This window comes from Lethenteron reissneri, chromosome 9 (assembly GCF_015708825.2).
Source record: "Lethenteron reissneri isolate LAM-NWPU_2019-01 chromosome 9, ASM1570882v1, whole genome shotgun sequence".
NCBI lineage: Eukaryota > Metazoa > Chordata > Hyperoartia > Petromyzontiformes > Petromyzontidae > Lethenteron > Lethenteron reissneri.
The window spans coordinates 6529906-6555267 of record NC_083787.1 but is presented as its reverse complement, the minus strand read 5'-3'; the positions used below and the strand labels follow the sequence as shown (position 1 = coordinate 6555267).

Below are 25362 nucleotides of genomic sequence, written 5' to 3'. Positions count from 1 at the left end.
TGCGATTTGTTCCACATCATTTTCCATAATCGCTCCTCAATTTGAAATGCCGAGAATGCCGTATATGACTGGTAGGAACCTCCTGGTTCCACCAGCCCACAGGGGATTATTGTGTCCGTCCGTCCGTCGTGCATTCAAAAATGGGAGGGGTGGGGCTGGATGGGGAGGGTGGGGAGAGGCTGGGTGGGGAGGGAGGGGCTGGGTGGGGAGGGGAGGGTGGGGAGGGGCTGGGTGGGAAGGGTCTGGGTGAGGAGGGTGGGGAGGGTGGGGAGGGGCTGGGTGGGGAGGGTGGGGCTGGGTGGGGGGTGGGAGGGGTGGGGCTGGGTGGGGAGGGTCTGGTCACCCCGTGGTGCCCTTATAAAACTCAATGTTTAACCTACTCACGCCGGCTTGTACCCGCCCTCACAGTCGGGCATATTTGCGGAATACACCACACCGCCGTTGACCCTGGCCATTGACCGAGCAGCCCAACGTTCCTACCAGCTCCCTCCGCAGGAATGTGTTATGGTCAGGTGGGCTAGGCAACATGCTTTGAGAACAATGGACAGTAAAACAAGAACAACCTCAAATCGAAGCATCATCATCATTATCATCATCACCAGCAGCAGCAGTAGCCGTGATCAATCCACTGCTGGATCAAGGCCAGCCCTCATGATCCTGCGATACGACAGCCTTCTCGGAACCTGCACGCTCGCTGACTTCCACACAACTGCCTCCCTCCGAAGCTAAATGTCAAACTCCACATCTGGTGCACGAATCACATACATTGACAGCATATGCTCATTAATGCTGAAGATTCCTGCATTTGATATTCGATTAGAATGAAATCGTTGTTTGTATCAATGTCCTAATACTGCCGATGTCAATGTATTTGTCTGTATTACTTTAAAGAGTCTGTGCATCTATGTGTCCCTGTTGTCGGCGTAACTAGAAAAACGGTGGCTGATTACACGATTCAACTTCATTGTTTTTATGTTAATTGACGGTGCTTCGAGTGACGAGGGGGACATTATTCTTTGGTTTTTTCGGTAAAGTGACTTTACCGAAAAAAACAAAGAATAATTCCTGCAGTCACGAAAGCTCCAAAAATTAAGATTGAGTGGGACATTGGCAGTACATTGATTCACAACGCATGTTAGCAAGAGGCCAACGCCACCAATACATTAAGGGCACACGGGTAATCATCGTAATCACGCTTGATCCTCTGCGAGATAAATGAGAAGCGTTGAAAGTTAACACGAGGATGAAACGGCAATCGTTTCTGTTGAGCAGCGGAGCAGAAAAACGGGCAAGGGGGTTAAGATGAAAGGATTTTCAATAACACGGGAATGTGCCACATTCAACTCAATTGCCTCGGGTCTCCTTGTTAATGGCTTAAGCACCGTTGACCCCACTGGTGTTTAAAAGAGGAATTTCATCGTTGCGTGATGATTGAGGGGTGCGTATGGGGTCGTGTATCTTTCCAAAAGGGAAGCTCAGATATTTGGTCAACCGCCTCATGTGTTCGAACCGCGGTGCATTTATTGCAATACGTGACCTTAATAATTAGAGAGCTTCGGGTCAAATGTAATCATGTACGTCAACACAACCCACTTGCTTTTGTTTTCCCTCTGCACCCATTCTGTAAATGCACGTGGAGCCGTTCTCAGACACGGGGTGATGCACTGCTACCTGCCGAGTTCCAGAATGGAAATGTATTCTTCTCAATTACACGACATTGTTACTTTTCGATTTAAAGCTTTTGTGACTGCAGGGATTCATCTTCTTGGTTCTTTTGGTAAAGTCACGTAGAATGGAAATAATAAAATAATAATAAAAATTAAACATAATAAAACAATATAATAAAGTAATATAATAATTTGTTTTATTTTTATTATTTTATTATTTCCATTCTACGTGACTTTACTGAAAGAACCAAGAAGATTGTTACTTTTATTGTTACGCTCGTTTACCCAAGAACGCCTCGCTGAATCTCAAGACTCGTTTTCAGGAGGGCCCTGCCAGGGGGAGCGCGATGCTGCTCTCTGTAATCCCAATTGAGTAATTTGCAGCAAATTTGTCAGCATTCGGATGTTTGTCCAATAACAGTTACATTGTGTGTTGATGTTTTGCTGAGAGCCAACTCGGAGGAAACCCGTGCAGAAGAAGGGAACGACTTTCAAACTTCACACGAAAAAGGCCCCCCGAGTCTAGAATCACACCCAGGCCCTTCTTGCTGCGAGGCACAAGCGTTACCACTGTTTTCGTGACTGTAAGGATTCATACTCGTTGGTTCTTTCGGTAAAGTCACGTTAGGTAAAAAAGAATAAAAGTAAAAAAATATAAATAAATAAAATCACGACGTTTCGGGCGCAACACAGGCGCTCGTCATCAGGTGGGACCACCACAGCCATAAGCATCTGCTGGAATGGGTAAGAGAGCTGCGGTGAAACAAGACGCTAAATAAATAAGAGAGGGGGGGGGGAGCCACGGAGGAGATACGGAGAAGGGGGGGGGTGCGTAGTGCGGGGCGCAGGGAGGTGGGAGGGCGGTAGAGCACGCATGGCAGATAAGCCGACGACGCTGGGAATGCTGCAAACACTTTAGCGAAAGAACCAAAGAGTACGTTACCACTGTGTCACCCTGCCACCCACTCACATCACAATTTTAATATAATTTTGGAACAAAAATTTCTCGTGCCAGATTTTTAATTTCACGTTTCCACGTGCAAAATTTTAAATTGTTGTCGGGATTCGTCAAATCTGTGGAGCATCTGTTTCATCTTCTTGGTTCTTTCGGTAAAGTCACGTAGAAGGGAAGTAATAAAATAGAATCTGTTTGTTTGTGGAAAATGTATGGTTTGTCTCTTATATATATTTTTAGACGAGGACACATGCACACAACGCATGTAAGGTTACCACATAACCTAACATTGAGGGTTGAGAGAAACAGTCTTCACTGGCTTTATGACCTTGAAATTAATTCAGAGATTTGATTGACAGCAATGGAGGTCAGTGTCATGTAAAACGTCTGTGTGATTCATTAATTAATGCAAGAAAATTACATCTGTACAAATATTGTATACTCGGAATAAAATTTCTTCTACAGCACGAATAGTTAACATATACACGAGGGTGCCAGAAACAATTACGATGTTTAGACTTCATCAATTACGGTTGAAGACTTAAAAAGCATGGAGCAACTGTATAAGTGAAAATCAAGAATACTGATCCATCTATCGAACAGGAAGATACACTCTATACATTCATCAACACCAACAGCAGGTGACCTAAAATAATTTATTTTACTGGATGGTAGCAGTGACAAGTAATTTTTTTTATTTTCAAAAAGTCCCTAGGTGCTGTTTTAAAAATATATATATTTTTGAAGTTTCGTGTTTAGGAAGAAAACCGATACTCTGTTGGTCACAAGTTAAAAGACAGGTATCACATATGGACTCGTGATAACATAGCTTATAAGAATTGCGCATTTAAAATTGCACGTACTTACATGATCCGCTATTTCCTTTAATTTGCTTGGCACATTACAAGCAATGCCATTATGCAGTGTGTCGATTCAATTGTAATTTCATCACCAATTTACCTTTTTCACTTGATTTAAACGAATGAAACTTAAAAAAATATTATTCATAAGAAGCGAAAATGTCATTACAAACATTTTGCCCGCTCAACTGTAATGAAAGCAATTGCTGAAAACGCCACTATCTGTGGAATACTTTGGGGAACAAACGCATCCTGGGACCTTGTACTGAGTCAATGTTCCACATAGCTGCTTCTGGCAATCACTTCCAGGCCTTTCCCACATTCGCATCGTGTCACTCGAGTTCAAGGAACGCGCCGTGCGCATCCGTCACTTGCCGTCACATGGACTAAAACAGCAGCCGCTCTCATCATCGACCGGCAGAGGTTTCAAACTGGCTCAGCTTCCGTTTCCACTTGGAGCCGGCACATCTCAGCGTCTTCCGCAAGAGCAAAATCACTCGAAGACGGGGTAGTGGTGGGGAAACGGGGGTGCGGGGAGGGGAGGTTGGTGGTGGTAGCTGTGGGGCAATCACACCCTGGAGAAGCTCACGCTCCTCTGCGGCGGGTGGCAGTGGTCGGACCGGGCCTGCCCTCCGCCCCCCGCGTCTCCCGCCGTCGGCCGTCGCGCGTCGCCTCCTCCTCCGGCACCGCCGCCGCCGCTCCCCCAGTGGAAGGCGGCCGCTGCCACGGCGGCCACGGCGGCCGACTCCTGCGTGCTGAGGCTGTAGCGGTCGGGGCTGGGGCTGCAGCGCGTCGTGGAGCTGTCTCGCGCGTCGTAGCCGCAGCCGCGGTGCTGGCTGTAGGACGTCGTGCGCCCGCTGTCACCGCGGCCGTCGTGAAAGCCGTACCAGAACCACGGCCGCCCCCTCCAACCACCGCCCGCGATGCCGCCGCCGCCGCCGCCGTCGCCACGCCACCGTCGTCCCGACTGTTTGCCCCGGCCTCCTCCTCCTCCTCCGACGCCTCCGCCGCCGCAAGGGCAGCAGCCGCACAGCTTGCGGAAGGCGGCGCGGAATTTCTGTGACATGGCGTTGTAGACGACGGGGTTGATGGCGCTGTTGGCGTACAGGCAGAGGCGGCAGAAGAGCAGGAACCACGCGTCGTGGTACGGCGACGACACGAAGGAGTTGACCACCACCAGCATGCGGTAGGGCAGCCACAGCATGGCGAAGAGCAGGACCACGACCGCAAGCATTTTGGTCACCTGCGTGTTGTGCGTGTGCAGATGGAGAGAGGATGAGAAAGGGACGGGTTGGAGAAAAATCGGTAATCCATTGATTTAAGAAATTGTTGACACGGTCAAAAACAGCGACCAGAGTGCATTGAGAATGTTTCTTTTGCGTAGAGAAATCGTGGATACATTGCGTAGACACTTCCTATGGTATAATGTTTTGTTCAAAAAAATTAAGAGAATCGGAGTAATAATTATTTTTTTCTTGATTCAGCATCAATTCATTTATTCGCCGTACAATTGTTTTACCCACAACTCACCGAGTCTCAAGACTCATTTTCAAGACTGCTGCTATGGACATTTGGCCAATTCCCATCTTGAATATGTCTGGCTGTACGATGGAAATCAAAGGCCCCACGTAAACCCCACGTACGTGCCAGTAAGTGAGTCACCTACTTTATGTACTGCCTTCTATTGATCCACCCTCACTGTTCCCCTGCAAGCTGATGTGTCACAGAGATGCTGATCTCTGTGCAATCCAACAAACTCGCCCCTTCCCACCATGGGATTACAGGCATGCATCACTATTCTCGTGACAAAGAAAAATTAATTTGTCACGCTGGGTGATAAAAAAAAATCCCCCGTAACAGCACACGATGAGATGCTGCCGTGGTATAACGGTTCGCGCACCGGACTTGCAATCCGGCGGTTGCCAGTTCAATCTCCCGACGTGGCAGTCGAAAACAATGGTGCACGCTTATTAAATCTCCCCCACCGCCTCTTTCGATGGCGGCAGTCAACGGGTAATTTGGTAGAGCCACGGTTAGCCGAGCAGTAGGTCGCGTGTGCGTGTAGGGGGGGGGGGGTAAAGTGTGGCCCCTCTCCACCTCTTCCAAGACATCTGGCCAGAGTGGAAACGTAGGCCAAATACTCTCTGCAGTTGCGGTGGCCAACTGTCAAGCGGCTTTATAATCCACCACGTGCAGCTCTATGGAAGGGGCATAATGTAAAAGGACTATCACAGTAGCAAAGAATAATGAATTATTTTTTTACACTTGACTCTTTGCAGAGCTCATGGGTAATTTGTGAGTCTTGGGCTGTTACAGGTTGGCCACCCCAGCTCTACAGCATTGGTCCCCAACCTTTCTGGACCCGCGGACGAGTGTCAACCCTCAACAAATGTTCACAGTGCACCGTGGCAGTAAACAAACAAACAAAAAAATCCAGTGTTTGTAAAAAAAAATATCTGCCAGTTTCACGGATCACGTGCCACGGCCTTGCGGCCCACAGGGTTAGGAACACGCCGATTGGTTGGGAACGCTTCCTCGAGTGGAGGCCCGTTTGTCAGCAGTGGCGTGAGCAAGCAAGTTGCAGGGCTGCACCTTGGCTTTTTGTTTTGGTGTAATTTTTTGTATTTGTTGATTCATCTTTATTTGATTTTACTTGGTAGTAGTAGTAGGGGTTTTTCATTTGCTTGATAGTGGCTGTAAATGGGATTTGGTCCTCATATATAATTCATGTACAGCGTTACGGGATGCTACGAGCACGAATGCCGCCTATACAATGAAAGTATCATTATTATTTACTTTTACCAGGGCAAGCTATGTGTGTACACACTACACTCTACGGATTACGTGGCATATGTTTCCCGCCCATCATGCTTTGTATTTTTCCAAGCGCGAACATTTTATTTCTCCAATTTATGGAGATCGTCATTGACTTTAGGAAGTTGGGTTTGCCGGGAGTCAGGAGATTTGTGTGATCTGCAGTATCTTTTCCCAAATATCTCCACTATCCTTCGCAAACTGCCATCAATAGCCACCATGATAATTATCATACAGAGAGTAACCGCCACGTAAAATATGACCTAATTGTTGCTAACATTGATATCTCTCGACACATTAACGGCCTGATATAGTATCCAAGTTCGAGCAGCAGCAGATGTGGTTATTTTATTATCTACACAAATAAGCGAGCAGCTGCCCGAGTCACCTGATCCAATAGCTTCGAAACAACAACAGGTGCAAGGCAGACCCTGAGAATCCAGTCTGAAATTGATATTACACCAAATTGTGTGCTCTAAGCTGCTGGAACTTTAACCCGGTCACCGATGGATTTGGGTAATTTTGTGAGCCGCCACCTGGATGCGAAAATACATTTTGACAATTCTGAGAAATGTATTCAAAGCCATATATATACACGCTGTTTGGATTATTTTCGTTTTTGCCACGATTGGATTTTCACCATTGACACAAGCATAATGCTGGACAAAGAAGATTTTCACTTTTGAATTACATAGCTTTTGTGTGCTACGTAAACCGCGTTAACCGTCGAATTTTAACTTTGCTTCCGTCCCAACTCTTCGCAATGAGCCTGAGAAACTCTGCCCCATAGTGTAACACACCAACTAATCCACACGTCGGGAACTCATTGGCTCTCTGAGCAATAGGCAACACTAGCAGGAGGTCTGAACCTTGTTTGTGCGCATGGGGCGGTGTCGCAGCGGTCACCGCATCGCGCACGAACCCGGCGACCAGAGTTTCATTTCCAGCTAATGTGAGCAACGAATAAACCCAGAACTTCCGCTGGATCTCACATAGGTCAACTCAGCCTTAAAAACACAGTACCCGCTGTGCTGTGCAAACATCAGCACGGGAGAGACAAAATCAGCGAGGCGTGCTGTTCGCAACACACCACACCACACCGTCGTATGCCATGTTGGCCTTAATAGGTGCTCGCTAACAGCACTTGCTCCGACAGTCTACATCACATGTAATAATGTAACAGTAACGTTCAGTTTCACGTCGCGTCGTCGTTCGTGCAAATCGCGTGATCTCACAATGCCGAGGAACCGCAGGCAAGCCAGAAGGTAGGCAGATGTCGAGCCGGTGCCAACAATTGCCCAAGCTCAGAAGTCCTCTATCTCTTGAGATGTTTTCAGTCAATTAAATGTACGTAGCTTAAGGTGTGGTGGCTCGTGGGTAGTCGAACACTGAGCAGCGGCTACTGCACGTCCGGTGTTTGTGTGCTGCCATTGTCACAACGGGAGACTCATTTAGCTGCCTTTGGCAGTTGTTGCTACGTGACAAGGGCAGGCATTTAACTCGGGGATGGAAGCGATGGCGAGGTGTGGTGGAATTAACAGGCACATTATACTCGCTTGTGTCACTGCTGTCACGGCTAAATGGGGTATTACTTTTGCAATGTGGGAAAAGCCCTCCATGCCTGGTTTTATACTTGGGAATTGTTACGCGAGCTTGGCCTGGACATTTCCTAGGTCAGGGGTCGGCAAAACAAAAATAACAAGAAGAGCCCATTTTTTTGGAATTCAGTAGAAAAGAAACCTCAATATTGCAAGAGCCGCAATGCACATGGTGAATACAAGATGGTGGTCCTTCATAAATAATGTCACGAAGCAGTCCTTAAAGAGCCGCCGTTGCGTCTCCGGAACCGCAGGTTGTTGACCCCTACCCTAGGTCTGCTCGGCATGAAATGACAGCCTACTGCGAGTGCATCCATGGTTGCACGAGAGAGACGTGGATTTGGTGAGGTTACACCATCTCCTTGTGTGCCGTGCAGATCGTAAAAGATGCTCGCTAACAGCACTTACCCTGTGTAGGGATGTTGGAGAGAGGGCCGTTATGCATGGCAGCCTATGGGAAAGAAACACAGTGGGCGGGGCTACGTGTGTGCACAGGGAGATGCCCTCTGCGACGTCCGAGCCAGACACCCTGGGGGGGGGCTGGTTCGGCGTTACGATCCCCCGGGGCCCCACCCCTCAAGGAGGGTTGGGTATAAAAAGGGGTCGTTATATGGGCTTAGTCAGTTATGTTATAGTTAAGCTAAGAAGTCGGAAGACGTCGTAGCTAGAGCCCTGGACTCCCCCTGATCGCCGCCCTTATCAGGGCCCCACGGGATCAGGCTCGAGCCAGTGGCGTGGTCCCGTGAACCAGAGCCAGTGCTCTGGGACTCCGGGTACCGAGCCCGATTACCAGTGTCGGGCCAGACAGCCTCCCCTAGCTCTTAGTGGAGGACTCAGGGGATAGGCTATGGATAGCTAGGGGTATTCCCTGAGTTATACGGGTGAGGGGGCCGCTACCCCCTCTAGGGCTGTCCTGTACTGGCAACTTGTTAAATAAATATACGTGTGCCTCAACTCCGTTGTCAAGCGTCCTCGACGGGTACTTCATCTGGCGTCAGAAGTGGTAAAAATGGAAACGCGCCATACAGCTCGGACCAGGGTACCACAAGAGGAGGACGCCGCGGAGATCGCCGAGCCCGAGACAGAGCAACAAGATGGGGTGCAGCCGGAGCCTGGCGCCTTCTCACCGGGACGTCAGCATGGAGAGGGGCCGCAGCCAGATGCACTACGACTGGCTCACGAACGGCTGGCGGAGCTACTTTATGCCGCTGCCGCCACACTGGAAGGCATTACGCGGTTGGGGGTTGGTGGTCCACCGCAGGGCGAGGAGAACCGGCGGCCGGAGCACTTTCCCGCCATTTCAGCGACTTCAAAATTTGAATTTCCCGCCATGGACGCCGCGGCTGTTCGGGGCGTGGCCAGCTTAGACATCGGCTCCGACATCGCCGTCGCCGGGGCTGCAGCGTCATCGCAGCCGAAGGATGCGTCATCGCTGCCGCGACAGGCGATGCCATCGGCCAGTCGCGCCGAGGCACCGCCAAAGGGAGGTGAAAGCAACCTGCGGGAGTCCACATCGACCGCTGCGCTTCACCAAAGACTGCCCCCGCTGAAGGAATTCATCGGTGCGGAGGGTGACTGGGGCGGCTTCCGGCGACGCTTCCTCGCCCATCAGGAGATGGCGCGGTGGTCCGACGAGGAGGCCCTTTGCGCGCTGCCGGCGCTCCTCGATGGGGACGCGCTCGCCGCACTCACGTCGGCGCCAAAAGAGAAGCGGGCTACACTACCAATGGCGCTACAGCTGCTGGCCGGGGTCTATGGACCTTCAGCCGAATGCCGTCAGCAGTTCTACGATCGCAGGCGGGGTGAAAAAGAGTCGCCTCTGGCTTTCCGGACAAGTCTTCTGGCGCTGGCAAAAACAGCCTTTCCCCGCATGGACGACGACGGCGTGGACGCAATGGTCGCGGAGAAGATCCTCCTCTTGGCGGACGACCTCGACATCGTCGTCATCGCACAAGGGGATGCAGAAATGACCTCCCTCCAGGCTGCGCGACTCCTCCACGCCAACCTTCTGCAGCAGCGGCGAAAGGCAAACAGGGCATCGGCTGGGCGTGCGGTGGCTGCAGCCACCCTTCCGTCAGAAGAGCTTTATGCCGTCGACCATCGACGGCAACAGACGACGGGGGCGCGGCCGGGTCGGGACGGGTCGAGGCGTTTCGACCGTCCATCGTCTCCATCGGCGCTCCCGCGGTGCTTCAACTGCGGCATCCGGGGCCATGTCGCCTCGGGGTGCCGTTCTCCTCGACAGCGGGGGACGACGCCTCGACAGGACGCCGGCCCTCCTCTTCCTCCTCCCAAGCTCCAGCACCATGATCCGGCGAGTCGCGGCACCTCACATGTTTGGCCAACGCACCCACCTGTCGCACACTCTCGCACCGTAACGAACGGGGGGCCGGTGGGGCGCTGCGATGGACCGGCGCGGATCACTGCGGGGACTCAAATCGAGCCCGAGCGGTGGTCCGTGTTGGCCCATCGCGTGGTGGCCGCGGCGTCGGGATCGTCGGCCGTGGTCGGTTACATCGATGGGGTGGAGGTACGCATCATAGTCGATACAGGGGCATCGGCGACAATTATTTCGGAACTAATTTACAATATTCTACCGGTGCAGAGCCGTCCTTTGCTACCGGTTAATGTCCCTTTCTATGCCGCTAACGGGGGCTCTCTCGGCATCGTGGGACAGATTCGAGCGCAAATTTCTATCGGGGACATCAAATTGTCGGGGCCGATTTTTGTCTCCTCCTCACTGGCAGTTCCGTGCCTGCTGGGGACGGACTTCTTGGGCAGGATGCCAATTCGTATTTTGATCGACCAAGGATGCATTGAGCTTCCGTCGGGGCGACGTATGGCGTTCCTGCCTTCCCCTGTAGCGACTCGGATGGCGTTCGCGACGGTACCGGCGTTCGTCGTAAAAACAGTGCGTGTGCCGCCGGGGGCACAAATGCTGGTACCTCTTAAACTTCGTAGGCCCTTCGCTAAGGGTGTTGGGGATCAGGGTGTTGTGCTGGGGCCGTCTAGGGCCGGGGTTAATGGGCCTCATTTAATTCCGGCCCAGACCATTGTAAGGGGGGACGAGGACCCCTTCATCGCGGTCCTCAATGTCGGGTCGCAGACAGTAGTGGTTCCCCAAGGGACTGTGCTCGCTCACGCGACGCCGGTGCCCTGCGAGGAACCTGCCGTGAACCACATTGACACTGCTGCTCGGACGCACCCGCATTCGGACGGCGATGAAGGGTGGCTCGACGCGCTTTGTGCGGGATCGACGAACCTGTCCAATTTAGAGCGTCAACGGCTTAGATCACTGCTAAAGGAATTTTCCGACGTTTTCAGTCGGAATAAATACGATTTGGGTTGTACTCACCTGCTGCGTCACCATATTGACACGGGTGACAGCGCGCCTATTCGCCAAAATCCTTTTCGGTTGAGTCCCGCCGAAAAGGACCATGTCAAATCGGCTGTCGATGACATGTTAGCCGCCGACATTATCTCTCCCTCTACCAGCCCTTGGGGAGCACCGATTGTCCTGGTTAAGAAACAGGATGGCTCGTTGCGGTTTTGCGTAGATTTCCGTCGCCTTAATAAGGTTTCGGTTGCCGACGCATACCCGCTCCCACGGATGGACGAATCGCTGGACGCCTTGGCGGGAGCGCGATTCTTCTCCACACTAGATTTACTTTCGGGATTCTGGCAGCTTCCTCTGGACGATGATTCGAAGCCTAAAACCGCTTTCCGTACACCGCACGGCCTGTTCCAATTCAACCGGTTACCGATGGGCTTACACTCAGCGCCGGCAACCTTCCAGCGGTTGATGGAATTGGTTTTGGCTGGATTGCAATGGGAATCGTGCCTGATTTATTTGGATGACGTAATTGTTTTTGGAAGAACCTTTGACGAACATCTCCAGAGGCTGCGGGCGGTTTTCCAAAGGATGCGGGCTGCTAATTTGAAATTTAAGCCCCAAAAATGCTATTTGTTTCGCGAGTCAGTGCGTTATTTGGGGCACATCGTGGGGCGCTCGGGTATTGCTACCGATCCCGCCAAAACGCAGTGTGTCAGCTCCTGGCCAATTCCGACCTCGGTGGGGGAGGTGAGGAGCTTTATTGGCTTCGCTTCATATTACCGACGGTTCGTCGCTAATTTTGCTACAATTGCCAAACCCCTACATGCTTTGACATCAAAAGGGGTTCGGTTCCACTGGGGTCGGGATGAGGAAGTAGCTTTCTGCTCCCTTCGGGATGCATTGGTGAAGGCTCCTCCTTTGACTTACCCCGATTTTTCGAGGCCGTTTTTGCTCGACACCGACGCGAGCAACACAGGTATCGGAGGCGTGCTTTCCCAGGTGGTTGATGGCGTGGAACGGGTGGTTGCGTACGGCAGTCGGGTGTTGTCTCCAGCGGAGCAAAAATATTGTGTCACCCGTAGAGAACTGTTGGCAATTGTTTTCTTCATCCAACAGTACCGCCCATATCTGTACGGTCAGCATTTCACTGTCCGTACGGATCATGCAGCACTGCAGTACGCCCTGAAGGTTCAACAGCCATCGGGACAATTGTCCCGATGGCTGGAGGTCCTCCAGGATTTCGATTTTGACACCACCTATCGTAAGGGCATTCGCCACACAAATGCGGACGCTCTGTCGCGCATGCCAACCACCTCCGAATGCGCATGCCTCCTGGGGTCGGGGCGTTGCAAGCCAGCTGGGGACATGACGGTTCCAGTCCTGGCGGCCGCCGCCGATGTTGACACATCGCTCCCCGATGAGATCGGGAAACAGGGAAGGGATTCCCTGCTTGGGTTGCCTGTGATTGAGTGGGGACGCCTCCAGATGGAGGACGCCTCCCTCCTCGCGCTGCGTCGTCGCGCCAGGGAGAGGGGGTGTGGGACGGGTGATGCCGACAATTGGGAAATACACGCGGGCTTGCTCATGCATTGGGACGGTAAATCCCACCGTCACCGGCTGGTAGTTCCTGCGGGGTTACGGGGTAAGGTGGTGTGGGCTGCTCATGAGCGCCTCCTCCACCTGGGTACCCAAAAGACCCTCGCCTCGCTCCAGCTGGATTTTTTTTGGCCGGGCATGACACGGGATGTCACGGATCTGCTGGCAGCATGCCCCCGGTGTGCGCAACGCAAACCACCAGCTCGGGAGTCGAACCCGCCGTTGCAGTCCATCACAGTCTCCAGGGTGAACGAACTCGTAGCGTTGGATATCCTGGGGCCGTTTCCCGCCACCCCTAGGGGCAATAGATATTTGCTAACAGGGGTCGAATACTTCACACGCTGGCCTATGGCCTGGCCCCTGGCAAATCAGTCGGCAGCAGCCATCGTGGACGCCTTTGTCCAAGGCTACGTCATGGACAAAGGTGCTCCGGAGCGGCTGCTGACCGACCAGGGTAAAAATTTTTCTGGGAACCTCCTCAAACAAGTCTGTGATCTCCTAGGTACAAAGAAGATTCGTACCTCTCCCTATCACCCACAAACTGACGGGATGGTCGAGCGTCTGCATCGTACCATCACGTCTATGTTGTCGCACCTGGTTTCGGAGTCACAGACCAATTGGGCCTTGCAAATTCAAGGGGTCCTGGCAGCATATCGATTGGCCCCCCATGCTGCCACGGGATTTTCACCCTTCTTTCTCATGTATGGTCGCGAACATGACCCACCTGTTCGGGCACAGCTGCAGATCCCCGCGCCTCTAGGTAAAATAAAATTGGACGAGCACGTTAAATTTAACCTTCAAAAGCTAACTGAGGCGCGGGATGCTGCCATGCTCAATTCCCGCATGCGCCAAAAGGCGAATGAGCGCCTCAGACTCGCGCGCGCGCACGTGCTGCAGTGGAAGCCAGGGGACAGGGCATGGCTGCACTGTCCCCAGGTACCGCTTGCGACCTCCTCGAAACTGGTACGGCCATGGCGGGGCCCCGTCGAGGTGGTCGAGGTTTTGCGACCGCAGTGCGTTCGTATCAAGTGGGGGAGGCGCCGGTGGTTCGTTCACCCCTCTAGACTAAAACCCTTCGTTGCGGTGCGGGACTCTGCTCCACACGCGCAGGGCCAAGCATGTGAGGGGTCGACCGACCCGGAGGGTCCGCCTCTGTTGATCTCACCTGACGTCTTGCCGGTTGCCCCGCCCCCAGGTTCTCCCGGAATGACGGGCTCGCGCACATCCCTCACGGGGGATGCCGAGGGTCCCGCCACTCCAATTGCGGACTCGCCTCGGATGGGACAGCGGCCACCGAATGGTCCGCCATCTGAGGTTGGCCCTTGTGACGGGCCTGCGGCAAGGACGCGCGCTAAAATGCGCAGACTCTTATAAAAACACTGGAACGCGAACAAGAAGTGAAAACGAAACGAAAATAAGAAGAAAATTTTTTTTATTTTTTTTGCGTTTTCTGGTACACTTTCGTGTGCTATTGTTACTGGACGCTGCGTTCGTGTGGCGCTCTTGGCGCGTTGTTGTATTATGGCTGTGTGTGTGTGTGCGTCTTGTGTGCGTGTTGTGCGTGCGCTGAGGGTTCCGGGAAATGTACATATCTTGCCTCTACGGATTTCGTATTTATTCGGGGGGGGGGGGCGCGTCGGTTTGTTCTCCCTTTAGGGGCATTGTTAGTGTTGTTGTTCAATTCTCGTTCTGTTAAATGAAAAAATGGGGCACACACGGGGGGAGTCAGGGGGTAAAGATTCATTTGTTGAAATTGTTGCAGCCGGGACGGCTGCGAGCTATGCGGGGGGGAGTGATGTAGGGATGTTGGAGAGAGGGCCGTTATGCATGGCAGCCTATGGGAAAGAAACACAGTGGGCGGGGCTACGTGTGTGCACAGGGAGATGCCCTCTGCGACGTCCGAGCCAGACACCCTGGGGGGGGGCTGGTTCGGCGTTACGATCCCCCGGGGCCCCACCCCTCAAGGAGGGTTGGGTATAAAAAGGGGTCGTTATATGGGCTTAGTCAGTTATGTTATAGTTAAGCTAAGAAGTCGGAAGACGTCGTAGCTAGAGCCCTGGACTCCCCCTGATCGCCGCCCTTATCAGGGCCCCACGGGATCAGGCTCGAGCCAGTGGCGTGGTCCCGTGAACCAGAGCCAGTGCTCTGGGACTCCGGGTACCGAGCCCGATTACCAGTGTCGGGCCAGACAGCCTCCCCTAGCTCTTAGTGGAGGACTCAGGGGATAGGCTATGGATAGCTAGGGGTATTCCCTGAGTTATACGGGTGAGGGGGCCGCTACCCCCTCTAGGGCTGTCCTGTACTGGCAACTTGTTAAATAAATATACGTGTGCCTCAACTCCGTTGTCAAGCGTCCTCGACGGGTACTTCACCTGTAAGAATGTTACGAATTTCATTCATTATTAATGACATTTTTGATATAATTTATATATGAAATTAATTAATTTATGAATGAATGGTATATTTTGTCAATTGTGATGCAAAGGAATCATTCATGCGGTGGGAATGCATTCCATAAATTTACGAGCACAATATTAAGCACAATTAATAAATTTTCATTTTGTACGACACATTCATACGCCAAATGAAAAACGTCACGTTCTCTCGTTAATGAATGCTGAATGTTTACGCTGGGATGCTTAAGGCAGACCAGTCTTCAATGGAAGAATACATGTACTCCAAGGTGAGTAATTGGGAGACTGTGGTGCACAATGACTTCCCTTTTGTGACTCGCGCAACAGGATCTTTAACATCGTCGTCATGGCACCTCCGATTAGTATGGTTGGCTACGTACGGTGCGAAAGAAGTTCAACATACATAGATACATGGCGAGGCGCTCGCGAGGCATGTGACAATTCACCCTCTCAGCGATTCGATGAATTGTCAAAATTCTAGATTGCTATTCGCTTAAAATAAACGGTTACTTTTTGTCTCATTTTACCCTCTCGTTTGTGCTGCTTCTCACTGTGGCTTTCTTTCCCGTCCATGCCGTTTCGTTTGCCCGATTAGTCTAAAATGCAAACTCGTAATTTAATGTAATCCATTCTCACACGTTTAATTTATTGCGTGGAACTTGAGCGGAAGAATCAACGAAAATGTTTTGTTCCACCATAGATCGGATGCCCTGTTGCATCCCTCATCCTAACACCTTACAGAAATTACTGGGCAGCCACAGGCATTGAACACAGCTCAGATAACTCACCGTTAAACAAGCATTCCATCAACTGGAAGAAATGAGTAAATATAGACGATAATTATAATAATAAAATACCTATATTATTTGGCTGAAAAGTTGACCTTCAACATTTCATTGTCCCTTCTAAAAATGCATGCAAACAAAAACAAAAACTCATATCCGCGTGCATTATTTGTGGAATCAAAGCATTGACTGCATTCAAATGAGCTTAAGGTCGGCACTCCGCTCCAGCTATGCAGAGTGACGCACTCCGTGCCGGGTCTTTCATCCGCAGGTGGCACGAGAAAGTCGTTCAAATGCACGTTTCAGAACCAGAAGACAACCTTTGCTCTTTCCAACCATTAAATTCCAATTGTCCTGTCGGCTTCGTGCCACGAGGTGTAGGCACTTCCAATCGGACAAAAATCACACAACGAGGGGCAGTGCACCGCCTTGGTTCACGTACAACGGTATCAGAACTATTTATGAACATCTCACCGGCGTGCAGTTTGTCCGCACACCCCTCGTGAGAGGTCGTTATCGCACGGCGATCAAACTGAAACGTTGAAACCTGTGAGCAGCTGAAGCTGCATCCCAGCGAATTCTTGCTCATTGCTCATGCCACTGCGGGCATGAGCCAAGAGCTCTAAGAGAAGCCCTCTGGCCTACTTCTCCACACTGGCCAGAGGTGAGAGGGCGAGGCAGGTGGGGAGAAGGGAGAAAAACAACAAACCGTCAAAAACGAGGCCTCCACCGATGGCCGAGATCGCTCACCAGCTGAGGTTTACAACCCAGCAAATGCGGAACATGCTGCTGCAGCTCTGAATGACTGTGCTGGCATTCAAGGAGTCGGTCACTCCAACAAGAAGAAGGAGTGTTGCTGACGAGGCCGAGTCAAGGCACTCCGCTGCAAGCACGTGGGCTAAGTCAGCGAGAAAGCGGCCTCGCAGCATTCCAGTGACCAAATCTTCAGTACCAGGGCCAGGAGCACCACGGATTGAGTACGGGCCGAGACAGAACCTATGTATGTACGTATGTTGAACTTATTTCGCACCAGCGTACGTAGCCAACCGTGCTAATCGGAGGTGCGGAGAAAGGACAACAAACTAACAGCAAGCAGTTCTAAAGAACGGAGTGTTCAATCTATATTTAAAAGTTGCATAGCTCCAGTGGCTTCCTAATATCGGACGAAAGAGCATTCCAGGCGGCCGCAGAAGCGCATCTGAAAGGGCGCGATTCGTGTCATCGTCTTCAAACAAGGCGGACTTCCATCCATCTCTATGACAACGGGGGGACCTCACCAAGCAGCCACACGTGACACTTTGTGATCCTGCACGGTATTACGCCAGGCCATCGAAACAGGGGACAATTAGGGTGTGACAGTCTCCATAACGGTCCCTGCAACATCAGCATTCCCTACCCCGCTCGAGAGCCTCGATCCCCGCACCGAGGTGACCGCGAGTAACCCCGAGAAACGAAGACGGTGACTGGAGGTGAGAAGACGGGGATGAGGGTAGAGGGAGGGAATGGGAGAGGGGGCCCGTAGGGATACGAGGGGACGTACAGCAGAATTGAAGGGAGGAGAGAGCTGTGGGTGAATATAAGAGAGCTGTGGATGAAGGAGGGAGCTGTGTGTGAAGGAGAAGGTGGGATAGAGGACTGGAATCCTTACGTGTCTCCGCGTGTTGGTGGGGAGAGTGCCCGCTACTCGGGGAAATTCTACGTCGCATACCCACAGTACCCAGATGCCAGGGCTATTTGGATTAAGTGGATAGGTGGTTGATTGAGCGTCTGGAATTATATGCTCTGTGTTGTGTTGCTTGTGGTGTATGCGTTGGGTCGTTGATTGCATGCTATTGTGTTCCGTTAATAGCTGTGATATAGCAACTAGTGCAGCAACTCTACCCTGTATGAAGAGTACAAATCTACTTCCATGAGTGTTCATGATTACTTTGAGTGGAATGTGTCTGATAGCGCAAGTGCTTAAGGCTGCTGAGCCTCCATATTTTTGGGTGAATATATGATAAACAGGGGTTATTATTTCGATATTTTTGACAATGCTACTCCAAAGGGGGTGTACGCCCGAAGCCGGCCACTTGATCCCTCGCCTTGACAGGCACTGCGGTCCTTTTGCCGTGACAGTGCGCGCAGTCGTCATTAATGGAGCCGGGACCATCAACTCACTTGGTCTGTGAATCCAGTTGAATCATGGGTAACCGCACGCTTTCAAATCCCGGCTCTCACCATCACCAGCTCAGTGCTCTGACACAGTACTAGTTCCTCACGCCACCCGGCCGTCTCCACGAGAAGATAGAGTTTATAATGCGTAGCTATCGCGCTATTGTCGCCAGCACTCTAGGGAAGCTGCGTGGATTTCATGCGGCTGCCTGGTGGAGGAGGCTCCGATAAAGCCGGCGCTCTTGCATTCCGTTTACTCATCTGCTCGTGTCACCTGAAATTGGAAAAAGTCAAAGTGGAATGTATCCTCGTGATAAAAATAATTTAGTGGATTTGCTATTTCCGCCATTCTTATAGTGCAAGGCCACCCCCGAAGGCGCCATCTCACAAATGCGTATAGTAGTAGGCGAAAATAGAACAATGTTGCTGTCGTAGTAATAGGTTTTTACCCTTTCAACTGGTACAAAAACTGACACCTTTATACAAGGCATCATGTTTGCAATAACCACAACACAAGCAGTCAAAATGCAAACAAAAAGAAACAACTCTGATAATGATAATGATATGCACTGTCCTTGAAGTTGATTGGTCCACACCCGAGACAGCTTTTCTTAGAGCCTAGTCTCCATTGGTGTTGGACCAGATGACGCCAAAAGGCGTACAACTCAAAAACAATGCACTATCAAAGTATTGAGAGCTCGGGATAAGTGCATATCATTATCAGAGTTGTTTCTTTTTGTTTGCATTTTGACTGCTTGTGTTGTGGTTATTGCAAACATGATGCCTTGTATAAAGGTGTCAGTTTTTGTACCAGTTGAAAGGGTAAAAACCTATTACTATATTTTGCCACTGGTAAAGGAGATGTCTCATAGTCATAACATAATAATGCTGTCGTGTGGTTTCACCTGATTAAGAATTTGGTAACGCTTGTACTTCACAGCAAGAAGGTCCACAGTTCAATTCCTGACCTGGGAATCTTTCTGCGTGGAGTTTGTACATTCTGCGTGAGATCTCTCTGGGGATTCTCCCGGTTTTCTCCCGTGGCTAAAAACATACAACAGCACTCGTTCTGGCCAAACGTCTCAAAAAAATCAGAAAAGCTCAGCAGACCCAGTAGCGTGGCTTTCCTGGGTAAATAAGCTAACCGTATTTAAAAATAAGTCAACTTTTTTTTTACTTTCTTAATGTTTTTACTACCACCACCGCCCGGTCGCGCGCGCACACCTGCTTGCGGGAGGAGTAGGCGCTCTTGCCCCGGCGATTGACGGACGGCACCGCGCCCGAGCATACGGCGGCCAGGGGCAGCGAGAGCGGCACGGCCGGCGTCGCCAGCGTCCGCGACGCGGTAGGAGGCGGCAGGAGCGGAACGGGTGCCGGCGAGGCGAGGCAGGATGGGTTGGCAGCAGCGGCGGCCGCCCCCTTGGCGAGCACGCGGGCGATGAGCGCATAGAGCACGCAGGCGAGCACCAGCGGCAGCACGTAGAACGCAGCAAAGTCGAAGAAGTAGATGGGCAGGTAGAGGTTGCGGCTGACGCGATAGCCACACTCTGTGACGTTCGAGCGCGGCTCTTCTCCTCCGCCCCCTCCTCGGCTGCGCGGGTGCACGTCGACGAGGAAGAACCAGATGAGGCAGTAGATGGCCGTGCTGCTCCACACGAGCGCCAGGATGCGCTTGGCCCGCGACACGGTACACAGCGACTGCGCGCGGATCGGGTGGCAGATGGCGAGGTACCGCTCCAGAGTGAACGCCGTGATGGAGCACGAGGACACGTTGATGCCCAGGTACTGCAGGTACGTGATGGCGAGGCAGCCCGCGTAGCCGTACACCCAGCTCTCGGCCAGGCTGTCCGAGACGTTGGGGAGCCCGGCGGCGAGCAGCACGAGGAGATCGGCGATGGCCAGGCTGCCCAGGTAGTAGTTGGTGGGCGTGCGCATGTGCTTGGTCCTCACCACCACCAACACGATCATGACGTTGCCCACGATGCCCGCGCCGCAGATGGCGAGCACGAGGGCGAGCGACACGGCGCGGTACGTGGCCGTGTAGTGGCCGGGTGGCGGCGACAGGGCCGCGAAGGTGACGTTGGCGCTCGCGTTGACCCCCGCGAGCGACGTGGCCGTGGAATTGGGAGCGAGGGCGTCCATGCCACCGGTGGGACCTCGCGGCGGCTATGGAATGAGAGAGGGGACGCAGGGGGTCGACACGCCTGCTCGAAGTGTGACATCGCGTCGGTGATCCCCCCCCCCTGGCCAAAATATAAAAGCAAGCCAAGTTGAGGTGTATGGCCCCAAGCATGCTTACTCAAGGAGCCCCAGTTCATGAAAACAAACGAAGGTGCGTCAAATATCTCGCAATTCTAATCCTAATAACAAATATAACCTTTTTTAAACCCAATTAAATCTCTCACATCCCGATCTCGTCTGCATCTCACTACATCTCTATGAAATTTTTGTCAACGTTTCTGGAATCTCGAATCCATATCTGTTGTCCCAATCTCTTCTGTCATCGGTCACGAAGTGTATTATTTGAAAGTGGAGCTGCCAAAACTAATTTCTGTTGAGGACCCCCCCCCCGTCCCCACAATGGGCCAGAACCACCACGGGTTCGCACACACCCCCAATCCCAAACTCTGCAGGTGGGGTTGGTGAATCACACGGAGATCATCATGTCATGCTTGTTATCATCATCATCATCATCACCACCACCGCCGCCGCCACCACCCATCTTAAAATTGGAGATTACGAAGTCTGTCCTTTTATCCCGTGCAATATTGCATTCAGAGAATTTATCACCTTGAAAATGATTCATACAATGAGTGCTGCACTACGTTGTGAGCAGTCAATATTCGTTGCCTGTGAGAATTACTGGCCCATGTCACATGACTGTGGAATTTCCACCAGCATAGGTGAGCACTATCTCAATACCAATAAGAGTGTGGTTACGCACAGAGTAATGATTCACTCTCCCGACGATTCAATTATCACTATTGAGGGTCGTTATAAAATCATGATTTAATTAAAATTTTAACACTGCAGCCAATATAGCGGCCTCTAGAGGTTGCATATGTCACTTTATTCCTTTAAATGACAAAATGTACCAATTATAAACATCTATTCTTAAGAATCAATCAATGGATGCATCGTTACACCCGGAATCATAATTTACCGCCTCACCAGGGCACCACGGTGGCGAGATGTTGACTACCTCGCCTGGTATGCAGGAGGTCGTGGGTTCGATCCCGACCCTGACGCTTGCTGCTGTATATTTGGAGTTTGCATGTCTCTCCCCCCCTGGTTGCCTCGACTTTTCTCCGGGTCCTCCGGTTTTTCCCTCCATATTTAGAATCGACATCATGCGTTTAGAGTATTTGGCTGCTATCAATTTCCACACGATAAGCCACTTCGTTGAGCTATCATTTGTGGCCAGGTCGCATCTGAAACAGAGCTGTATCGCTCGTGGGCCTGACGTAGTTTAAAGCTTTCAAATGATGTGAAACCATACATTAGCAATCGTCTGGTGTGTGACAAGTTGCCACAGGTTGTCAGTGCAACAGCTTCGTGCCTGATTTATGGACCAGGTCAAAGATAAAAGTGCAGCCCTGCAATTCCCGTCTCACGCCACTGCTGTTGGAAGGGCCTCCACTATGTGGCGCTCTAAAGAGCCCCGCGAAAAACGATTTGGCCTACTCTTCCACGATGGCCAGACGTCTTTGTAGAGGTGGGAGTACTCACTCTTGACCCCACCGCAGGTGACCTTCCGATCGACCCATTCATGCCTCTGGGTGGGCACTTTGCACGGATGACCTCTGGATTGCAAGTCCAGTGTGTTTACCATACATCATACATAAATGTAGGACCCATCTGACATAGAGTCTCAACGAGGCTGTAGTGGATAAACTCGTTTTTTATATCTAAAGGATTTTCATTATTAATAATGTAATACAACATCGAACCATGTTTTATTTCTGTGTTGTCATCTGTATTTTTACACAAATCCCAGATCTCATTTAAATGGCCAATGACATTCACAAATGTCAAGTTATTTCCATACGAGTATTGTTTGCTACGAATTAATAATAATTGATCATTTTAATTAAAGAACCCATCCACACGTGGGTGCAGAGAGATCGTTCACATTTTTGAGGTTTAAATTTCATGTCAATGGTGCTTCCTTTTTTTTCTACGTCCACTGGAGGTCAATGGCTCAAGTGGTCTAAGCAATAAATTTTGAAGAGGGCTCCTTTTCTTAATAAAGACAACACTGCTCTCAAGGGAAAGACCCTGCAGCTCTGGAGCCCATCCAATCACCCAGGACTTAATAAACATAGCTTAGCAACAAGGCAGTGCTGGGCGTTCGCAAAAAAAAAGTGCTTCAGTAGAACAAGGTTTTTTGTGTTGCATTTTAACCCCAGCTGAATGCCACTTCAACATTCAGAACATAGGGTGCAAGCAGCGGTGCAATTATTTGCGGACTGCGCCGTGAACTTGCTAGTGCAGAGTTTGACTCCGGGCCGTAGCTAATATCAGTGGCCAGTGATATCTGCATCAGTCTTGGGCCCCTTGCATCACCAACCCCCACTGACCAGCGTGGTGAACCATGGGCAAGCAACCCCAATGACCGACACCGAATGGAGAGGTCACAATCCAGCAGTGGATTAGCAAAGCTGGTGGTAAATTATTATCCTTTACACTCAGATTAGTGGAGATGCCGAGTAGCTGTGAATCTGAAAAACAAGCGTTTAATCCCATCCAACATTTACTCATAATCATCACCATATTTCCATGGTGGATACATTTAACGCTACGGTATATGGTAAGCAAGCAAAATGAGCTTGCTCTAATCATATGGGCATTGTCATAGCAATGTGGAATTTTTTTTTCTTGTTTTATTTAATTTAAAATTATGAATGATGCCCTGACTCGTGAGCATTTTTAATTTCGTTGTACTGGTGACAATGACAATAAACGATCTATCTATCTAAAATTACCACCAATGGCTCAAGACTTCAACAGCTTCAACGATCACTTCCCAATGCTCGTTCCATTTATAGAAGACCTTGAATTTCCTAAAGATGTAACATCCAGATGATTTATATTTATCCGATTCGATTGCTACTCACGAATAACAGTGGAAATTAGTGTCTAAAATCAGACTCGGTCCTCTCATCGGTCGACAATCAGAAATGAGTATTTGGTGCGATATGCATGCCGGTTCACATATGCCCCTGAAGCTGCTTAATAGGTGCTCGCTAACATTACTCACCTTGACAGTATATAAGGCGAAACGAGATACACATATATACTTGTGGAACGGTATGTACATACGTTGCTGTTCGTGCGCTGAGCCATCGATATTGCTATTGATTTATAATAAACATGTATAAAAAACAGCAGTGTACACTGGTAGTGTATGCATACAAATCAATAAACAATTTCGCGACCACAGAGTCTTGAAATGCGTAAAATCAACGTTTTAAAAACAACTGCGTTACATGGTGGCAGTTTAATAAAGTCTTAGAAATAATTAATCATATTCTTACATGTGACAGCACTTACACAGAGGTCATACATCATGCACAAACAGGCGGAACACGTACAGAGAGGGCCCTTCTGTCAATGCACTGCTGGATGAAGGCTTCCCCACGCTGTTGTCGGTGGCTGGGGGTTGTTGGACCATACTTCACCACCACGGTCAACGCGCCTTGGTGAGCAGAGAGGAAGTCGGTCCTAGGGCCAGTTCGCATATCACTCGCCACTGATGTTATCCGTGGTCGGGAATTCAACTCGGAGAGGGTGCATTGTGCAATGCGCTAACCAATGCGCCACAGCTCCACCCCCATATGCATTGAATACAGTATATGAAAACGTAAATGCAGTCTATGGTAACTGCGCTGAATCGTATGCACGAGATGTTGATGGATATAGCCAGCATGCACCTTGTAATCGGCGTATGTGACAATAAACACGAAACCGCTTAAGTGACGTCTATTTGCACGCACAATGGGAAATAGGAAACTTCCACATTTAAGGACGTTTTGGCCAAAATATTGTTTTCTAAATTAGTTTCACTCCTGACTGTAGGTGCTCGCTAACAGCACTTTCCCCAGCAGCCTCGGCGATACGGGGGATGCTGTGCATTTATCTTTGAAATGAAACGTCGTACAAACGTATTTCTTTCAACAGCGACCCAGGTAAGTGTCTAGTTTTCACGTTGTTTATAGTCCCTGCGACAATTTAAAGCAGACATTTATTTCAATCCCATGTAAATCGCCTACCGCCGTGCACGTATCGACAAAACAATACGTTCACGAGAGCGTTAACAGAAGCGTCGTTGTTCTTGTTACGAGACGATCGTTAATGTTGTGAATAAATACATGAAAATGTCAGGGAAGAGATAGAACTCACCTTCTAAAGTTTCCACGCAGCTTACTCTTTGCACTTCTAACAGCCTCGGGGTTGTTGTGCCCAGAGCCAAATCCAATGCGGGTAGAAGCTCTCTGTGTGTGTGTGTGCAGGGAAGGAGCTTTTAACACAGCTGGCTGTCTTCTCGCTCTCTCCCTCTCTCCCCCCACTCCAACTCCCTTACTCCCCCCCCAATCTCATCACAGCCACTCTCCTCTACCTCCACACTCTCTCAGCAGTTGAAAGGACTCTACTGCCTCTCTCTCGCTCGCTCGCACGTGAGTGATGGTGCTTTCATGCAAATATAATACCAACCCGTATTACTCTGATTACGCTGGGTTTGCGACTGCACGTGGGTTAAATTCTGTTGAATGAATGAAAACGTTTTTTTTTTCCCGTGCTCAGTCCCTGCGTCCTAAACACGTTCATTCGGGAGAAAGAAAAACTCAACGAAGGGGTGCTAAATGTGTATCTTGATCTTCAGTGAATTGATGTTGATTTAGTGAGGTATATATATTTTTTTTAACGGGAAAATTATTTAAAAAAAATGCATGGTCATCTTCTTGGTTCTTTCGATAAAGTCACGTAGAAGGGAAATAATAAAATAAAACATAATAAAATAATTCTCACGACGTTTCGGCCACAACGCAAGCAGCCGTCCTCAGGTGAAAACCAGGTCTGTAGAGGCGACAGCGCTGTGGCCGAAACGTCGTGATAATTATTTTATTATGTTTTATTATTTTATTACTTCCCTTCTACGTGACTTTACCGAAAGAACCAAGAAGA

General features: G+C 50.4%; 1 protein-coding gene across 2 annotated transcripts; it reads right to left on the bottom strand.

Annotated features, from left to right (window-relative positions):
• Positions 1-1947: 1947 nt before the first annotated feature.
• On the bottom strand, positions 1948-24680 carry LOC133340499 (thyrotropin-releasing hormone receptor-like). Of its 2 annotated transcripts, XM_061548798.1 has the most exons (3): positions 24580-24680; positions 19402-20343; positions 1948-4725 (listed from the first exon to the last, which is right to left on the bottom strand). In XM_061548798.1, exons 2-3 carry the CDS (start codon positions 20317-20319, stop codon positions 4051-4053), a joined length of 1593 nt encoding a protein of 530 aa, XP_061404782.1. In that variant the 5' UTR covers positions 20320-20343; positions 24580-24680; the 3' UTR covers positions 1948-4050. The 2 variants fall into 2 exon arrangements, with proteins under 2 accessions (XP_061404782.1, XP_061404783.1); XM_061548799.1 differs by lacking the exon at positions 24580-24680 and having other exon boundaries at positions 19402-20368.
• Positions 24681-25362: the final 682 nt, after the last annotated feature.